The sequence below is a fragment of the Orycteropus afer genome, unplaced genomic scaffold (genome assembly GCF_000298275.1).
Source record: "Orycteropus afer afer isolate SDZICR_OR568_19922 unplaced genomic scaffold, OryAfe1.0 scaffold00325, whole genome shotgun sequence".
Lineage (NCBI taxonomy): Eukaryota > Metazoa > Chordata > Mammalia > Tubulidentata > Orycteropodidae > Orycteropus > Orycteropus afer.
The window spans coordinates 3523126-3544694 of record NW_006921912.1 but is presented as its reverse complement, the minus strand read 5'-3'; the positions used below and the strand labels follow the sequence as shown (position 1 = coordinate 3544694).

Sequence of the window (21569 nt, the reverse complement as noted above, 5' to 3'; positions counted from 1 at the left end):
ATTCATAAACATAATGAGCTCAGCACAGAAAATAATATGGAACAAAGAAACCAGGGACACCATGAAAAAACACATAACAAAATGACTGCAACCAGTTCATACTTGTCAATAATTGCAATGAAAGTTAATGGACTAAATGTACCATTCAAGAGACAGAGTTGAAGATTGGATAAGGAAACAAAACCCATCAATATGCTGTCTACAAGAGACACACCTTAGAGACAAAGACAAAAAAAGACTGAAAACCAAAGGTTGGAAAAATATATCAAGCATATGCCAACTGTAAAAGAGCAGGAATGGCAATATTAATTTCTGACCAAATTGACTTTAAGACAAAAACCACCACATGAGACAAGGAAGGACATTGTATAATGATTAAAGGATTAATTGAACATGATGATATAACCATAATAAATATCTATGGACCCAATGAAAGAGCCTCAAAATACATAAATTAGACTTTAAAAGAGTTGAAAAGCCAAATAGATGACTCCACACTCATAGTGAGAGACTTTAATACACCACTTTCTTTGAAAGATAGAACAACTGGAAAGAAACTCAACAAAGATGCAGAAGAGCTAAACAATAAAATCCACCAACTTGACCTTACAGACATTTACAGAGCACTTCACCCAACAACAACACAATATAAATTCTTCTCCAGTGCACGTGGAATACTTTTCATGATAGACCATATGTTAGGCCATAAAGCAAGCCTTACTAAATTTAAAAACATTGAAATACTGCAGTGTCTTCTCAGATCATAATGCTATCATATTAGAAATCAACAATAGGAAGATCAATGGAAAAAGAGTAAACACATGGAAACTGAACAACACCTTCCTTAAGAAAGACTGGGTAAGAGAAGAAATAAAAAGTGAAATTGAAAAATTTATTGAATCAAATTAGAATGAAAACACAACATATCAAAATCTTTGAGACATAGCAAAATCAGTCATCAGTGGCCAATTTATAGCAATAAATACACACATCAAAAAAGAAGAAAGGGCAAAAATCATCACTTTAAACCAACATCTCCAACAGTTAGAAAAAGAACAGCAAGAAAAGCCTACACTCACCACAAGAAAGGAAACAATAAAGATTCTAGCAGATATCAATGAAACAAAATAGAAGAGTAATAGAAAAAATCAACAAGACCAGAAGTTGATTTTCTGAAAAAATCAATAAAATTGACAAACCACTGGCAAATTTAACAAAGGAAAAGAGGAATAGATTACAAATAACATGAATATGAAATGAAATGGGTGACATCACAACAGAACCAACTGAAATAAAAAAGATAATACCAAGATACTCTGAAGCTCTGGTAGCATAGTACCTAAGACACTTGACTGCTAACTAGAAGGCTGGCGGTTCAAGCACTCCTCGGAAGGAAGATGGGGTAATCTACTTCCGTAGTGATACTGACTTGGAAACCCAAGGAGCAGTCGTTATGAGTTGGGTCCGACTTGACGGCACGTAACAAAACAACAACAATGAAGAACTGTACTCCAACAAATTTGAAAATCTGGAAGAAATGGACAGATTTCTAGAAACACAACATTTACTTAAATTAACACAGACTTCTGTAGAAAGGTTGTACTGGTCCATAACAAAAGAAGAAATTGAACAGGTCATCAAAAAATTACCAGCCAAAAAAAGTCCTGGACCAGACGGTTTCACCAGAGAATTCTACCAAACATTCAGAGAAAAACTGGCACCAGTCTTACTCAAACTATTCCAAAACATAGAAAAGGATGGAATCCTCCCTAACCCATTTTATGAAGCAACCATGATCTTGATACCAAAACCAGGCAAAGACATTACTCAAAAGGAAAACTACAGACCAATATCCCTCATGAATATGGATGCAGAAATCTTCAACAACATCCTAGCCAATAGACTCCAACAACATATCAAGAAAACAATTCATTATGACCAAGTGGGGTTCATATCAGGTATGCGGGGATAGTTCAACATTAGAAAAACAATCAACGTCATCCACCACATAAATAAAACAAAGGAGAAGAATCACATGATCATATCAATTGACAAAGAAATGGCATTTGATAAAATCCAACACCAATTCCTGATCAAAACTCTCACCAAAATAGGAATGAAAGGGGCATTCCTCAATATAATAAAGAGCATCTATGCAAAACCAATAGCCAACATTATTCTCAATTGAGAGAGAGACTGAAACCATTCCTCTTGTGAACAGGAACCAGAAAATGATGCACTCTATTACCACTTCTAGGGGGGAGCTCTGGTAGCGTAATGCCTTAGGTGCTTGACTGCTAACCAGAAGGCTGGTGGTTCAAACCCACACATCCATTCCTTGGAAGGAAGGTTGGGCAATCTACTTCCGTATGATACTGCCTCAGAAAGCCAATGACTCCATGGCACATAACAACAACAACATCATCACTTCTATTCAACATTGTATTGGAAGTCCTAGCCAGGGCCATAAGGCAAGAAAAGGAATTCAAAGGGATCCAAATTGAAAGGAAAAAGTGAAACTATCCCTATTTGCTGATGATATGATCCTATACCTAGAAAACCCAAGAGACTCAGTCAAAAATCTACTGGAAATAATTTAGCATTGTGTCAGGATACAAGATCAACATCTAAAAATCAGTTGGATTCCTCTACACCAGCAAAGAGATTGCCGAAAAAGAAATAAGAAAATCAATACCATTTACAATAGCTACCAAAAAAATAAAGTACTTGGGAATAAATCTTACCACGGACACAAAAGACCTCTACAAAGAAAACTATAAAACACTACTTCAAGAAACCATAAGAGATCTACATAAATGGAAGAGCATCCCGTGCTTGTGGATAGGAAGACAGAACATTGTGAAAATGTCAATTCTACCCAAAGCAATCTATACATCCAATGCAATCCCAATACAGATCCCATCAACATTTTCTAAGGATATGGAAAAACCAATCACTAACTTTATATGGAAAGGGAGGAGATCTAGGACAAGCAAAGCACTACTGAAGAAGAAGAACAAAGTAGGAGGTCCCACAAGACAGAAAATAATACAAATATACAAAAAAATACAAATACAAATATTTTATTTATACTATACAGCCACAGTACTCAAAACTGCCTGGTATTGATATAATGACAGACAAAAAGACAAATGGAATAGAATTGAGGACCCAGAAATAGATCCATCGACCTATGGTCAGCTGATCTTAAAAGAGGAAGAGAATGTTTGTTTAATAAATGATGCTGGCAAAACTGGATATCCATTTGCAGAAAAATGAAATAAGATCTGTACCTCAAACCATACACAAAAACTAACACCAGGTGGATCAGGGATTTAAATGTGAAACCTGAAACTATAGTGTTTCTCAAGGAAAAACAAGTGGCCAATTTAGAGGCACTAATATATGGCATAATAAATTATCAAGCATAACCCAAAATGCACAAACAGCAGAAGAGAAACTAGATGAATGGGACCTTCTAAACTGAAATTTTTATGTGCTTCCAAAGACTTCTCCAAAAGAGTCAAAAGAGAGCCTACAGATTGGGAAACATATTTGGGAATGAGATATCTGACCATGGACTTTTTTCTAGAGTTTATAGAAAACTCCAACACCTCAACAACAAAAAGACAAATAATACAATTAAAAAATGAACAGAAGATAAGAATAGACACTTCAACAAAAAGGATATTCAGGCAGCCAACAAACATATGAAGAAATGCTCATGATCATTAGTCATTTGTTGTTATGTGCCGTCATTAGTCATTAGAGAGATGCAAATCAAAACAACAAGTGATACCATCTTGTTCCAGCACTAGTAACAAAGTTCAACAAGACAGAAAATAACAAATGTTGGTGAGGGTATTGAGAGATTGGGACTCTCACACACTGCTGGTGGGATAGTAAAATGGCAAAACCACGGTGGAAAGCAGTATGGTGATGCCTTAAAAAGTTAGAATTAGAAATACCATTTGGTCCAGCCATTCCATTACTAGGTATATATCCTAAAGAAGTAAGAGCCAGGACAAGAAGAATATATGCACACCCATGTTCATTGCAGCACTATTTACAATAGCCAAAAGATAGAAACAACCTAGGTCTGTCAATTGAGGAATGGATAACCCAACTTTGGTACATTTACACAATGGAATCCTAAAGAATAAAGTAGAATCTGCAAAACACTGCATAACATGGATGAACTTGGAGGACATTATGCTGAGTGAAATAAGTCAATCACAGAAGGACAAATATTGTATTAGTCTATTATTGTAAAAGTCAAGGAAAGGTTTATCTATGGAAGGAAATTTTCTTTGTTGGTTATCAGGGTGGGAAGGGAGGGTAAGGAACACTGTTAGGTAAGTGGAGATAAGTATTGAGTTTGGTGAAGAGAAGGGCAATGTACCAAATATGAGTGATCAACATGGTGACATTGAGGAAGAGAAAGACATAAAAAGGTACATAGGAAGTGCACACAATAAAGATGAACCCTTTTGGACGTACAGTACTGCGTGTCAGTGAAGGCAAATAAGGGTATAAGGTATGTCTGTGAGGCAGGGAGTGTATCCAAGACCATGTATAGGGTTGCCAGACAATGACTGTATAAGTGTATTCATATGATTTGAATTCCCAGGTGCATAGTAGAGCTGACAAGGGGCAAGGTTGTAGTCACTTCTTGGTCACAGCCAGCTACCCGGAGGAACCGAGTAGTTGAACCTGTGGGCTCGGGACCATAGTCCCAGGGCACATCAAGCTCAATTGGCATTACATACTACACAAAACATTGTTCCACCTCCTACCTTGGCAAGTAGCGACTGGGATCTTAAAAGCTTGCAAGCAGCCATCTACATGCAACAATGGGTCTCTCCTAGTCCAGAGCAAAGAAGAATGAAGAAAACCAAAGACCCATGGCATCAATGAATCCTAGTAACTGGTACATCATACGATCTGCAGCCTATATGACTATTATGAGACCAGAAGAACTAAGTGGTGCCTGGCTACCACTGTCAACCACTCAAAAGGGGTCTATGTAGGAGATCCTGGATAGAGAGGGAGAACAATGTGGAACAAAACTCAAAATTATTTGGAGAAAAAAAAGGTGGGGGAGGGGGTCCATCCAGGTTTGCTGGTCTGTTAGAGCCTGGTGGAACCACTGAGACTATGGCCCCTAGCTGCCCTTCAGGTCTTGAATTGAACCCACACCTGTGGCTTCCAGCCAAAAGAAAGACAAGCATATGAGTTGAAATTTACCTGAGGTAGATACATTTCTTGGAGAGAACAATCTTGACAGAAAGAAGGGCTGTTTATGCACAGGGAGACAGCTCAGGGGGCAGGAGTGCATGGAGGAATGGACACAGGGAAGAGGTGACTGTTGGGAAGAAGTGGGAGGGGAGCTGTTGTATTGTGGTGAATTGTAGTCAATGTCATGAGACAAAGTGCATGTGAACTGCTGTATGAAAAGTGAATTTTCTCTGTAAATTTTCACCCAAATCACAGTAAAAAAGATAAAATAAAAAGAATAATTTAACATAGTTACAGTGCATGGTGAGAAAAAAAAAAACACATAAGAGTGATAAACCTCAGAGAATACTTTAGAAAAAAAAGTGAAGAGAAGAAAAAAGGAAGAGTAGGAGGAAGAAGATGAGGAAAAGAAAAAGACAAAGCAATGCAGGCAGATATTAAGACAGCACTTCTGCTTTTCCTCAATTTGTAATTAAGCTGTTCTGCACATCGTTTCTTCCTTTCTTCCCAGTAATATCCTCTTGTTCCTTTTTCCTAAGAATTAGGGATGGAAGGAACAATACATAGAGGTGTTCCCCGAACACTTTGTATTTATGTAATCTATGTAATTGAGGGTTTTAAGGGAAATTAGCAAGGTAGAGTTGATTCAACACTCACTTTCCTTTTCCTATAGGCTTTATTGCTACTGGACCTTCCTCCTCACTGTCCTGAGGTGAACAAATTTTGATGATGAAAGAGACTATAGTCATCAGCACAGATGTTAGCCTTTGACATGCTAGAAATAGTATTCTAGAGTATTCTCCATTATTTCTATTTGAGAATTAGCTAAGAAGGTTTTATTCACTTGCAAACAGAAATACACACACACACACACATATGAGCCTCCAAACAATCATCTATCTTGAATGGGAGAGCATTTCATGCCCTGTCATTCTCAAGTAATGGGTTAGAGGTGCAGAAGCTATTCTGTCTGTCATGATTTCCTCCCAAGTTTGATGAGCCTTTGAGGGTAGAAATTAGTAAGCCTGTGTTTGTATCCTGTGTCATAGAACTAGTATTGGAGTCTTTGAAACTCAATGTTCTCAGTTTATAATTTCACACTAGGGATTCTGAATCCCAGTGCAAGGAAATGAGTGGTCTCCTTTGTTACTCTCCTGATTATCACCTACAGTCTATACACCAAACCAAAACCAAACTCACTGCCATCCAGTCATATCTGACTCAGCAACCCCTCCTTTGGTTTCCAAAGAGGTATCACTACAGAAGTAGATTGCCCAACCTTCCTTACAAGGAGTGGCTGTTGGGTTTGAACTGCCAGCCTTCTAGTTAGCAGTCATATGCCTTAGGCACTATGCCACCAGAGTGCCTGAGTCTATGCACAGGGGAAGGATAAACTCAAACTCACTGCTGTGGAGTCATATCTGACTCATAGTGACTCCTCCTTGGGTTTCTGAGGCAGTATCACTACAGAAGTAGATTGCCCAATCGTCCTTCTGAGGAGTGGCTGGTAGGTTTGAACTGGCAGCCTTCTCGTTAGCAGTCAAATGCCTTAGACACTATGCCACCAGAGCTCCTTCTCTGAGACAGTATGCATATCCCAGCATGCCTCTGACCACAAGATACATACAAATTTAAATGAAGAGACAAGTTCCTGAATCTTTGTAAGGTTTACTTTCCATTCCCTCCAATTCATGTGTCTGACATTGCCTCTAACATGCTAGCCATTTCTGCTTGTACTCCTTATCATAAATATAGCATTAGTGCAATAGATGGCTAGTATGCTTGGAAGTAATCCCTCATGATTTGGATCTATTCAGAATATCTCATGACAGATGCAGAAGAGTTAACATAGCCCAAGAAAAACCAAATATATAAAATTGACCATTTCACTTGAATGCAACTCATTCTGATCCTCTTTTCTGATAAAAGTACAAAAGAATGCATTTGTCAAATGATTGACTGCTTAATGTATGTCTAGATCCTTACTAATTTGTTCTAGTAATGACAACTTATATGCTACAGTAGTTTCTCACAATGAACACAGTATCGTGTTCAAAGCTAACATTGAGTTTCTATTTTATGGGGATGGAAATATGTCAATTGATGATGGTGGTGGTTGTACAACATGATTGATGTAATTGGTTTCATTGAATTGTGCAAACAGAAAATGTTGAATTGGCAAATGAATCCATTTATTACAACAATAAAAATACTATCCTTAATTTAAAATCATCAACAATGATGCATGTTATAAACTCAGAAGAGCACAGACCTTTCATACTCTTATCTGAAAGCATAATTAAAAATTAGTCATGAGGAAACTTCAGACAAATTGAATCTAAGAGACATTCTACAGACACAACTGGTGAGAATTCTTTAAAGGAATCAAGGTCACGCAAGACCAAGAAAGACTGACAAATTAAGTCAAAAGGAGAAGACTGGAAAACATAACATTGAAATGCAATGTGTGACCTTGAAGTGCATTGTGGATCAAAAGCTTTAGTGCTTACCAGGAGCAGGAGGAAAGGGGAAAGAGGGAGTCATAGGTTAGGGGGCACTGAGCTTTTGTTAAGAGTGATGGAAAAATTTGGAAACAATGTGATGATGGCTGCACAACATGATGAATGTAATTGATGTCACTGAATTTATTGAAAATTTATTGAAAAATGTCACTGTGAAAAGTATTGGAATGATAAATGCTTTGCTTTATATATGTATGTACACTTATCACATTGAAAATATGAAAAAAATGTAAACTTTTACAAAGTAATCACTAGTATTATATCAATATTAAATTCTGATTTTTATATTGATATTTGTGGTAAAGGGATAGAGGAATTCTGTGCAGTATTTTTTCAATTTGTTTAAATAAAATAAATTAAAAATAAAAATTTTACTCTCTTTATTTTGGTACCATATTAAAAAATATAAAGGTAAAACCAAATCCCAAGGTTATTTGTGATTCCTTTATTATTGCTATTGTTTATTTATTCATCATATTAATTATTATCTATAATAATAAATGCATTATTATTGTCATTTAAACAAGAAAATTCTACTCACCAAGTGTTTCTTGACCTTCAAGGATACTAGATATTTTAAATATACACAAAGTAAAATAAAAAGGTTATGGGAAAGAATCTCTATCCAAAAGATTACTTATTGCCTTACTAGGTTTACAAGGTTTAAGTAATCTCACAAAATGTTTCTAGGAACATGAATTATTAATATTAATGTATACTGCATGTTATTAATGAAGAACTTCATTAGATAAGTAAAACAATAGTTAACATATTTCATGTAACCTAACACGCAGTGTTTTTCTTTAAGTGATAAATAATAATTCATAATAAGAACTATATATTATTTTTCAAAAAATATGCTATCACTTTAGATTTTAATAAATGCAACTTTTATTACATAACTATTCTGTACCCTTATTGGGATTCCAAGATACATACATATAATTTCTCTAATCATCCTCTGTTAATGCTATCTTTAACAATGAAAGATGGAGTTATAAGCGTTTTCCTTAATATTAAATGCAGTGGGTTTATAGAGGCTCTCAGAAGAAAATATCTTATGGTACTGATTTTTATACTTTCAAAAGAGAACAAGGTAAATCATAATAATAGATAAGGACATAAGTAGAAAAAGAAAAGAAGAGGAAGATTAGGTTCTAATTTAAACTGCAGACACAGTGTGTAATTAAAATATTTTATGAAATTCTACTGCCTATACCTGTAAGAATGAAAATCCTTTTATTGTGTTTGGCACATTTGTGTTTAAGTGAGCAAGCTATAGTGTTATGTCTACTGTGGTGGTTAAGTTTGTGTATTATCTTGGCTGGGCCTGGTTGAGTGGCTGCACAGCTCATGGTAATTATTCCCCAGGATGAGACTGGCAATCAACTCCATGGTGGAATCTACCACAAGCAGCTGAGTAGCTGCTTTAGGGATGTGGTCTGCTTCCTATATATAAGCAGCAACTTTGGGAATGGTCTCTAGGCTTATGGTATGCTTGAACTCTCATGTAGCCATGTCATTTTTCCATAGCGTGCCGTTCTCTGCTGACCTTGGGACCTTTAATAGACTTGAATAAATGGCCTGCTGTGTTGTTTGGTAACATTGTGACTGTGACTTTTTACTTGTCAACCTTGGGCTTGTTAGTCTCAGCAGCCAACAGCTGTCTGAGTGAAGAAAAATCTCTAGTTCCAGTGGGCTGGGAGCAGGAGGCAGAGATGAAGCCCAAGATTGAGGGGCTTTCACCCAGCCCCTAGAGCCTGGCACTGTGAACTCAGACTTAAAGCCTCCAAACTGTAAGAGAATAAACTTCTGTTTGTTCAAGCTTCCCATGTATGGTATATTCTTGTCAGAGTGATACTAAGTAACCAGAACATCCACCCTAGGTGCTTTATGAAACTCACCACATTTGTTCAGATTAAGAATAGGAGATGGAAGGAACACATAACAGCAACAAAAATTATCCATGTATTTATTCCTGTTATAAACACACTCTTAATTGTTAAGTAAACTTGTGAGAGGTGCAAAACCTAAACACACAAAGAATGAGACAAGATTAGCTATAATGGAAGTGATAAAAACCAGTCTGTTAAATAATATATAACACAATCTATAGAATCAACAAAGTCAACTCATGAAAAACACCAACAAAAATTTGAGATGCTTGAATCTCTTTACATTACCACTGCTTCTAGTTAGAATATGTTTCTCCTATGGATTTCAACCAAAGCTTTCCTCAGGGCTATTTTGACATCCTTGGTCCTCAAACTGTAGATCACAGGGTTCAGCATGGGCCCTACATTAGTATAGAAAATAGATGAAACTTTCCCCTGATTCATAGATTTAGGAGAAGAATACTTAAGATACATGAATGCTGCTGACCCCAAAAAAAAGAGAAATAGCAATGATGTGAGAGCTACAGGTGCTGAAGGCTTTTGATCTTCCTTGAGTGGACTTGATATGAAGAATACTAATGAGGATGAAAATGTAGGAAATTAAGATGGTAAAACTGGGAACTGTAATGTTGATACCCACCACAATGAGAACTACTACCTCATTGACATAGATGCTGGTACAAGATAGTTGGAGGAGAGGGAGGATGTCACACAAGTAATGGTTGATAATATTAGCATTGCAGAAGGTTAGTCTAAGCATGCAGACTGTGTGGGCAGTGGCTCCAGCAAATCCCATTGTATATGCAGCAAGTGTCAGCACAGAACAGACCTGATGGGACATGGTGACCTTATGCAGAAAGGGTTGCAAATGGCCACATAGCGATCACAGGCCATCGAGGTCAACATATAACATTCAGAAATGACAAAAAAGAGAAAGAAAAACAATTGAGTCATGCATCCAATGTAGGAGATGATATTCCTCTTTGATACAAAGTTCATCAGCATTTTGGGGGTGAAAACAGAACAATAGCAGAGATCAATGAAGGACAGATTGAAGAGGAAATAGTACATGGGGGTGTGAAGGTGAGAATTTAGCCCAATAACAATGATCAAGCCAAGATTGCCTACCAAGGTGACAGTGTAGATCATTAGGAACAAGTAAAAGAGAGGTTTCTGGAGCTCTGGACGATCTGTTAATCCAGCAAGAATAAACTCAGTCACTGAGGAGTCATTTCTACCCAGCATTCTCATTTTTTTAAAATCTGTGAGGATATAAAAATATTCCATTAGTACAGAATTCTCTCCTTACAACTTATGTATTGCAAAGAGATTCCGATTGACAAAATTCAAGTAAGTCTTCCTTTGCTTCATGAAGTCTGAATGTACTGCCACACACATCCCTCAGCATTTCAAACACTCTGTCTTTTGTCTACATGAGTTAACTTGTGATAAACAGTTCCTCCTGTCTTTACTAGAACATGAAAGAATAGAGCAGCTGAAATACACATCTATCTGTTTGTGAGCATGGGGAGTGAGAAAATCACCATATCTGTCCTTCTCATTCATCTGGCCCTTTGCTTCCTAGTTCTTAGTTTTGTTTCCATTGCTATACTCAACTCCTCAGTTCCCCTCTGCTGACCATAAAGGAAGAGAACACTTCATCGGAGAAGAGATCATATTGACATTCTGCTGTCTACAAGTGAGTCCCACACTGTCTATAAGATATTCAGATATCTTTACAAGAATTCCTGTAGTCAACAATGGGTTCCAGATATTCAGGAGACCTTTAGTAGCCTAATATTTCTAGTCACCCATATACTTCAATGTTTATACATATTCACCTCATTTGTTGTATTCCAGCTGGAGATAAAATGAGGAAAGAAAGGTAGATGTGCTTTCCCAGGCTTCTATATGAGCCCATGAAACAGAAACACAATTAATGTGGATACTGGTTACACTCAGTGGTGAAGCTTGTGGAAATCCATCATATATACACGTATGATATGTAAATTCTTCTGTATATCATACTTCAATAAATAAATTTAGGAAAGAGATATAGCTCTTCTTCCCCTGATGTTATCTTATAGTGTAGGTACTCAGAGTGAGGATGAAGGCAATGCAGAGTAAGTAGAGCATGGATCAGGTAGTAGTCAGAGCTGCATACTTATGAGTGTTTTGATACGCAGTATATTTCTTCATTCCTCAGCAAGATACCGAGTGTGTGAGAACACTAAAAACTTGATTAACTCACCTTCCTCCAATGAAGGACTTTAGTGCTGATTATTCATGCTCTCTTCGCTGACCAGATGTAATCACTGAATCCTCTTTCCTCTTTCCTCATGAGAAGATCATAGAACAAATCTCACAACCTGAATGTTCCAAGAGTCATTCTGAGATATAAATCAAAGTTCTAGCTATTAATTTGAAAATAGGGTTTGGGCTGGAAAACCACAGACTTGACATTAGAGTCACTATGTCACAGGACACATGGCATTTACACAGGGCTTATATCTCCCAAAGGTCTTCCCTCTTATGATAAATTCTTCAGGGAAGAAATAGTGGTGTCAGTGTTTACAACCTAAATTGTCATAGTAAATTTTAGCTTCCCAAAAGGGATTACATAATCCTCAGAACACAGGCTAAAGAAGAATCTGCTGTTACAGGTAAGGATGCAGATATAATGACTGTCATTGAAAATTTCACCTAGGTTCCATAGGCAGTTTTACAAAGGATTGGTGTATATTTCAGTAAGGTATATTTATAATGTTCCTTTTTTATTATTTTAAGGCCCTTTAAATAACCAATGTTCAATTATGCATATTTATAAACATACTTTTTAATTGAGTTCCTAGGTTATCATTCTTTAATAAAAAGTTGTAAAATAGAAAAATATTCCTTTATTTCATGAAAATTTAATTATTTGGGGTGTTTCTGACTTAAGTGTTTCCTCTTTGACAGGTTAAAATCAAATCTGTAATATAAATCACTGTTAAGGGATTCCAATTTTTTAAAAAACATGACTTTAAAATTCCCAGGTTTGTACTAATTTGTGTTTATGAAAAGGCACGTATTTTTATTGTTTTAAAAACAGATATAACATAAAATTTGCCAATTCAACATTTTTGGGTGTGCAATTTGATGACATCAATTACATTACTCACGTTGTGCAACACTCGCAACAATTGTTGCCAAATTTTCTATCAACAAAAACAATTCCTGGTTCCTTAATGATGGTTTTCTCTTTCCATCTTCCTTCCACCACCAGTAACCACTGTAAACTTTGATCTCTATACATTTGGCTATTTTTATTATTTCATATAAATGACATCATACAATAGTTATTCTTTTGTAATTTATTTATTTCCCTAAGTAAAGATTTTCAAGTTATATCTACATTGCAGTATTTATCAGGATTGTTTTTCTCTTTATGCCAGAGTTGTATAGCATTGTGTGTACTTACTACCTATTGTTATCCATTGATGGACACTTAGGTTGTTTCACACTTTGATGCCTATTTTCCTGAACTTTAAAATTTTGAAATGATTATACACTCACAGTATGTTGCAAAAATAATACATAGATTCCTTGAACTCTTCACCCAGTTCCTTCAATAGCAACATTATATAACTGCAGTACAATAGCAATGCCAGAAAATTGGTGTTGATATAATAATGTTAGAATAAACCAAAAGAGAAAACCAAACTCACTGTCGTCGAGTTGATTTGACTCATAACGATTCCTCCTTGGGTTTTCCAGGTGGTATCTCTACAGAAGTAGATTGCCCAATCTTCCTTCCAAGGAATGGCTGGTGGGTTTGAGCCCCCAGCCTTCTAGTTAGCAGACAAATGCCTTCCACACTATGCCATGAGAGCTTCCTTAACTAGACTACAGACCTTATTTAGCTTTTGCCAGTTTTACAAGCATTCATCTGTATGTGTGTGTATGTGCATATTTCTATATACTTTGGTACCATATATAGACTTATGTAACAGTCACCATAGTCAGAATACACAGCTGTTTCAAAATCATAAAAGAACTCTGTCCTAATGGCTTTCTGTGGTGTCACCATGAGTTGGAATCAACTTAATAGTAACTAACAGCAAAAACAGTAATCTTGCCTATCCCATTCCACCACCATCTCTGCACATAGTTACTAATCTCTTCTCCATATCTATAATGTGATCATTTTCAGGGTATAAAGAAATGGAATCATATTATACATAAACTTGGAGATTGATTTATCTTTCTCAGCATAATGCTTTTAAGTTCCACCCAATTAGTATTTATCCATTCCTTTTAATACTAGGTGATATTCTTTTTTAAAAAAATCCAAATTCTGTCAATTGTTTATGATAGTTTAAACACTTCTAAGCCCTTGTTTTGGCATTAAACTTTCTGATTTATCTTTGATAAATGATTCATAAGCTACAACATTAAAGTTTAGACTGTTTCTTCTTAGAATTTTCTTTAAGCAAACTCCTCTCGAAATTCTCATTCTTCCCCCTCCAAGAATAAAACCTGTCTCCCAGACTCTGAGTAGGTCTTATAATCAGTCAAAGACAAGGTGAACATTGCTCCTGTCCCACTTTAACTCTGTTGTGAAAGTACACAACATCATTATTAGTCATGAGGAACTCAGTCAGTGAAAGGACTTGAGTATAACAAAGTTATTTTCACTTGTGCTCATGCAAAATGCTGATTTCCAATGCACATGCTTGGGTAATAAGTGACCTTATGTTAAGTGAAAGAAGCTGGATGCAAAAGACTACATTATGTGTGATTCCATTTATATTAAATGTACAAAAATGTCTAATTCAAAGAGACATAAAGTAGATCAGGGCTTCAGTAAGTGTAAGAGTGGGAGAAACATTTAACTGTAAATGGGCATAAGGTGACATTTTGAGGTAGTGGAAATATTCTAAACCTGGATTGTAGAGATGATTGCACAACTCTATGTATTTATTAAAAAACATTGAATTATGCGGTTACAAGGAACAAATTTTATAGTGATTGTATATTGTACATGAGGAAAGGAGTTGAAAATAAAATCTTGTTCACTTGGATTGTTAATTTAAACTATAGTTGAAACACTGCCACAGATGATCAGTGACAATACCATGGCATTGTCATGTCCAGCTCAATTCAGCATAGTGTTGTTTAAATTCAGTATAACCTTTCAAATGGATAAAATTTTTGAGATAAAAATAATAGAAGAGAGAATATTAAACACAACAGCATATGCCAGATAATATTTATTATCTCTAACCTCTACACTTGATTTCTGTGCTCTAATCTGTACTTCCAAAGTTAGACACTGACTGTGATGGTTAAAGTTGTGTGTGACCTTGGCTGGGCCATGATTTTCTGCTTTGGCAGTTATGACATAGTAAACAGTTATGCAATATATAGTCATTTCCATGACAAGATCTGCTGTGAGCTGCCAATCAGTTGAAAGAAAATTTTCTTGGGTGAGTGGGCTGTATCAAATACGTGTGGATGTTTTGGCAGAGCTCTTTATCACTTTGCTTGCTGTGAATCCTGCATCTACTTTTCATCATCTGACCTCTTGTTTTTGAGATTTGAGCCAGTGACCTGCTGTATTGACTGCTGATCTCAGGGTCTTCTACAGCCTATGAACCAGCAACCTGCTGTATGAGCTGTGGATCTTGGATTTGTCAGCCTGTGAGTTAGGAGAAGCTTCTAGCCTGACATTTGACACACAGAGTTGGAACTTGCCAGCCTCTACAACAGTATGAATACTGAGATAAATTCACACACACACACAAACACACACACACACACATACACATACACACACACACACATATATATGCTTCACTGGTTTTGCTTCTCTAGAGAACCCATTCTAAGACACCTACAAAATACTTTTTTCCTAGACTTCATTGGCAGCTGGATGCAATGATGATTCTTGGCCCTACCAGGAGTTATAGTGTAATAGTGTATTAGGCATACAGACAATAAATTTGACATTCACATTGAAGTGGATGTGTATTTCTTTCTTTTCCCAAAAAAATGTGAGATACACTTAACAGCAAGCTAGACAGAATAGAGGCAATAATGAGTAAACAGAGAACAGAAATGTTAAGAAATAGCTGAGTGAGTGGAAAGCAATATGTTGTCAGATGAGAAGAAGAGGGGCACTACAATGAGAAAGTACTATAGAAAAAACAATATGAGAAAAAAGATAGAGGTGACAGAGCATCCCAGGAAGAGTATAGGATTTTAAGGATACACAACAAAATGACAATGGAAGTTATCTCTAAATGATGTGTGACTTCTAGCCAATGATTTTTGATGAAGATCTAGTCAGTTCCAATAGAGACTAGAATGTATTGAAGAATCTAGATTGAAGAAAAAGGAGGTGGAGACAAGATGGCCTCCTAGTAATACACTCTGACCAATCTCCCTACAACAGAGACCAAGAAAAACCAAGTGAAACAGATACAAATAGGAGTCTTTGGATTCTGAGTATTGAATGAGAAGAAAATGAATAAGATCAAATATGGACTAAACAGGAAAATGAAGTGAGGTCAGTGACTGCGGAGAAAGAAAAGAGGCTAGAATCAGCCAAAGCACAGCCATTTTCAATACAGAAGCACCAGAAGGTGACAAGAACTAAAAAGAAAAAACTTCACAGAATCCACATTGTGATAATGACAGGATAGAGAGATATGGAGGAATTCAAGGTGAACAAAAGGCATGCAGGAGTTGAGAAGTGGGTCAGACTTACATTTGCACACCTGGCCATGGAGAGAGAAGAGAATGAGAAAGTGATTGAATAACTCACCACTAACAGACACTGTGATTTTGGCCTGGCAAAAGACGTGTGTGAGGACAATCTCTTCCTTGATTTTGAATCGAGAATTAAGATCTGGACAAACAGCTGTGTGCCCAAAAGAGATCCACACCCAGGCCAGTGAATAATGAATGGAGGGCCAGGCTCTCTGATCTAACAAACACATACCTTCCCTGAAGACAGGGGTTAAGACACTTTCTACCACCACAGACCCAGCTGACTAGAGAAGCCCTGCCCTCACCTGCCCCAATTCCTGGAGACCTCAACCTCTAGCATATTGTGTTAGAGGCTGATGCTTGTTCACTAGGTGCCTAAGGGACTGAGACACTTTTTTATATTGAATATAAAAGGCAAACCTCTACAGCTTCCGCTCTCAGGGGGTCCATTAGTGCTAGGCACCTCCCACCTCTGGGAGCTGAAAGGCCTGTGTTGGAGATGTTGGAGAAGATAGTATCAAGGCATCCTTTCATTAGAGTGTATACTAAAGCTGCATAAACAGTTGCATGTGCCAGAGGGGTGCCAGACCCATGCCAGTGAATTGCAACTGGTGAGCTATACTCTCTGTTCCAAAATGTATAACTTCCTTGAGAGTAGGGCCAAAACTTTTCCCTGACACCACCAAACTGGTGGCCAAGGAAGTCCTGTAGCCTGTAGCAATCTGGTACAAACAGACAGACCCAGTAGCTGCGACTCTCCCTTATTGCACTTTTATCACTGGCTGATCTTTCTCACACTGAGCACAAGAGCACACACCTGCAGCCTTCTCCATTAGAGGTGTCCTCTCGTGCCTATTTCTTTTCACCTCTGTGGACATGCACTTCAGTTGGTCGGTGGTTTCTACCATGTCTGCCTTCTCTGCGAGCTACCAGCTAACTATAATTACAAAATTTCCACCTCTTCATTTTCACTCCAGTGATAACAAAATTCAATAAGACAGAAAATACCAACCTGACTAGAGTGCAGAGAGACTTGAACTCTCATACACTGCTGGTGGGACTGCAAAATGGTACAGACTCTATAAAAAAATGGTATAGTGTTTCCTTAAAAAACTGAAAACAGAAATACCATTTCATCTAGAAATTCCATTACTAGAAATATACCCTAAAGAGGTAAGAAACAGGACATGAATAGACATATGTCCACTCATGTTCATCACAGCACAATTCACCATAGGAAAGAGATAGAACCAATCTAACTGCCTGTCAACATATGAATGGATAACAAAACCATGGTACATTGCTACTATGGTATGCTATGCAACATTAAAGAATAATGAAGAATACAAAAATCATCTCACAAATTGGATGAATTTGCATTAAGTGAAATAAGTCAATCACAGAAGGACAAATGTTGTATGAGTCCATTATTGTAAAAAGTCAAGGAAACATTATTCAGGGAAGGAAATTCATTTTGGTGGTTACTGGGGATGGGAGGGAAGGGACGGGAAAGTTTCAGACTAGTTGGAGGTCACATGTTGATTTGTATGACAGAAAGGGTGGTATGGAAAGAGTCTGTGACCAGCATGGCAACAATGCGTAAAGGAAGGACACAGAAACATGCATAAATGAAACAGACAACAGAGGCAAATACTATTACATGCTCAATCCTGCAATTCCACTGGTACCAATTACTAAGCTACGGATAAATGCACAGCAGGTGAGAATATGAGGTGGAGGTAGGTGAACAGGTATATACCTAAATCCAAGGACAGATTTGGCTGAAGATAATCTTACATATGTACTTGTGATACAAAATTTTCCACATACATAACAGAAGCAACAGAAGACAGGGTTAGAGTAGCTTCTCAGAGACAACCAAATACCTTGAAAGAGAGAATCACCGGGCCTGCAAGCTCAGGACCATAGTCTTAGGGGCCATCATGCACTGTTGGCACAATACAGTTCATAAAAGCCTTGTTCTACATCCTAATTTGGCAAGTAGCAACTGGGATCTTAAAAGTTTTCAAGTGACCACGTAAGATGCAATTATTGGTCTCCTCTTGTCCAGAGCAAAGAAGAGTGAACAAAATCAAAGTCATCTGGAAACATTTAGTCCAAAGATATGATGGACCATGAGGACCTCAGCCTTCATGACCCCAAGAACAGAAGAACTAGATGGTGCCGAGCTACCAATGCCAACCACTCAGAAAGGGATCAAAATTGGAGATCATGGGTAAAGTGGGGGAAAAATTTGGAACAAAATTCAAAAACACAAAAATGACAAGAATTACTGGTTAAATAGAGACTGGTGGAACCTCTGAGACTATGGCCCTGAGTTACCTTTCAGGCCTAGAAATGGACTTACTTCTGTGGATTGGCTCTCAGCCTTACAGTGGAAATACCTACATGCAGAATACTTACCCCAGGGAGATGCACCCACCTATCCTAGGGAGATGCATCCCTTAGATCAACCAGCCAATGGACATCAGAGGGAGAGAATTCACAAAGAGGAAAAGCTGGACTGTCATGAATGCAAGGATAAGAAGGGCACAGGGAGGAGGTAGTCACAAAGAGGAGAGGGAAGGATGGTAATTGGGGTGTGAAATCAAATGTCCATGAACTGTTGAATGCAAACAATTCTGCTTGTAAATTTGCACCCAAAGCACACACGAAAAAATAGAATAGCTAAAGGAAAAGAAAAGTCACTAGACAGATACAAGAAGCCACCTATGGGAAAGAAAATTTTAAAATAACATGTAAAAGGGAGGTCTCCAATAAAGGCAATGGCATGGACAAATAAAAGGGCCAGTTGTAAGGAAGTTCCAGTGGGTAAATTTAGTAGTTAAGTTCCGCAAGAATTATAACCACTAATGCTAAGAAATAAGTACAAAATTAGCCTAACAGAGACAGGTTGTAAATATGATTGGAGTGAAAAAACAGAGATGAGAGAGGGAAGGAAGAAATAGGATTAGAGTTTATTAAAGTTGTATGTTACATATTTGTTTGTTAAATGCTGAGATCAAGCTAAAATAAGATGGTATAGATGTAAGTGGTTAAATACAGGTTTTGTAATAACCATTAAAAGAATATGTTAAAAAAATACAGAATGGAAGAAGAAAGAAATAAAAAAAGACTCAATTAAAAAAAAAATGAAATAGAACTTCCAATAAGATGCCAGACTAGGCACAGAAGCTACACAGACCCTCTTCAACAAGGAAAAGAGAAACCAATTGACAGAAATACAGAAGATAATCCTGGAGCCTTGAGTTTTGAAAGGAAGTTTACAGAAGTGGATGAGGGACCAACTAGAGGAAAAACATGAATGAAAAAAGTGAGCATGGATACGGTCGTAGTAGTGGACTGTCAGCTACTGTGATGGAACCAATAGTCTGAATATTTCTAAGTGGTGTTCTTGTTGTTGTTGTTAGGTGCCATCAAGTCATCTCTAACTCATAGTGACCCTATGCATGGCAGAAACACTGCCCAGTCCCATGCCAGCTCCACGATCCCTGCTATACTTGAGCCCATCGCCACAGCCACTGTGTCAATCCATCTCATTGAGGACCTTCCCCTCTTTTGCTGACCCTCCACCTTACCAGGCATCCTTCTCCAGGGAATGGTCCCTTCTGACAACCAAGTGGTGTTGAGCCCTGAGAATTGACCTAAAGATCAGCCCCGGTAGCCAAGGGCTGCAAGGATGACTGTGCTGGTGGCCTATAACTAGGAAGGGAAACAGCAAGGAGGGAGACAGTCTGAGCTGTGGACTTTGCAATCTGATGGGCGTAGTCATTTTGATTGTTTATAAGTGACAGCCATATTGGATATTTAAACTGACCAAAGGCAGAGTCATTTTGAATGTTTACAAGTGGTGGCCATTTTGGATTTTAAAGTGACAATATTCTAATTCAGATTCCAGAGATGTAAGAATAGGTTGTTTGCAAAGGACACAGAGATATATGGGAGGCTGACAATGGGAAAGGAGACAGGTGGTGAGTGTATAAGGGCTGCCAACTAGCAAATAGAGGAGCATAGCACAGTACCCTGCTTACGTAGATAGCATGCAAACAAAACAAAGAAAATGAAAATCATGGGCAAGTCACTCCAACATACGATTACCTATTAAATATAAACACAAAAGTGTCACAATGCCTCAGAGACAATAGAGCATCATAGTCCATACAAAGAAGCAAGATAAAGCAGGAGAAACGAGGGACCAGGATACAGACCCAAAACACATCCTTGAGGAAGATGCAGCATTGGAACCCTCTGAGAAGAAATTCAAAATAATTATATTTAGGTACCTTCAATGAATTGTCAAGGTACCTTCAATGAAGGTCAAGGAAAACACACAAAATTAAGGAAAACAAAGAGAAAACCCTAGAAAATTTTCAAAAGACAATACAAGAACACAATGACAAAATAAATGAAAAATTAGAAATGACACAAAATCTACAGACAGAAATCCAGGAGATTAATACTAGATTTTCAGAAATAGATAACACATTGAATGGGCAAAGGAGTAGAATTGAATCAATGGAAGACAGAATTAGTGAAATTGAAGGCAAATACCTCAATACTCCTTTGGAAAGGGATAGATTAGAAAAAAAGATCAAAACAAAATGAAGAAAGCCTAAGATTCATGTGGGATGCCATAAAAAAGAATAACCTACAAGTAATCGTAATTCCAGAACAGGAAGAAACAAATAAAACCACAGAAAAGTTGTTGAAGATTTGTTAGAAGAGAATTTTGCTGGTATGATGAGAATATATCCACTTGAGAAGTCCAATGAAACCCAAACAGGAGAGACCCCAAAAGAAAATCACCAAGACATATCACCCTCAAACTCACCACAATCAAAAACAAAGAAAGAATCCTGAAAGCAGCATGGGAAGAATGAAAAGTTACCTACAAGGGACAACCAATAAGACAAAGCTTGGATTTTTCAGCAGAAACCATGCAGGCGAGAAGACAATGGGATGGACCCTGAAAGATAAAATTTCCAACCAACTATTATATACCCAGCCAAATTGTCCTGAAATATGATGGCAGAATTAGATTTCCAAACCAGCAAAAATTAAGGCAATTTGATAAAACCAGACCAACCTTACAAGAGATGATAAAGGGAGTCCTTTGGACAGAGAACCAAAAAATAGCAAA

At 37.3% G+C, this 21569-nt stretch overlaps 1 protein-coding gene across 1 annotated transcript; it reads right to left on the bottom strand.

Annotated features, from left to right (window-relative positions):
* Nucleotides 1-9955: 9955 nt before the first annotated feature.
* Nucleotides 9956-10946, bottom strand: LOC103206649 (olfactory receptor 8B3-like). The gene is given in 3 exon segments (XM_007952146.2): nt 9956-10144; nt 10146-10513; nt 10516-10946. Coding segments are annotated over 3 exon segments (984 nt in total). The 5' UTR covers nt 10943-10946.
* Nucleotides 10947-21569: the final 10623 nt, after the last annotated feature.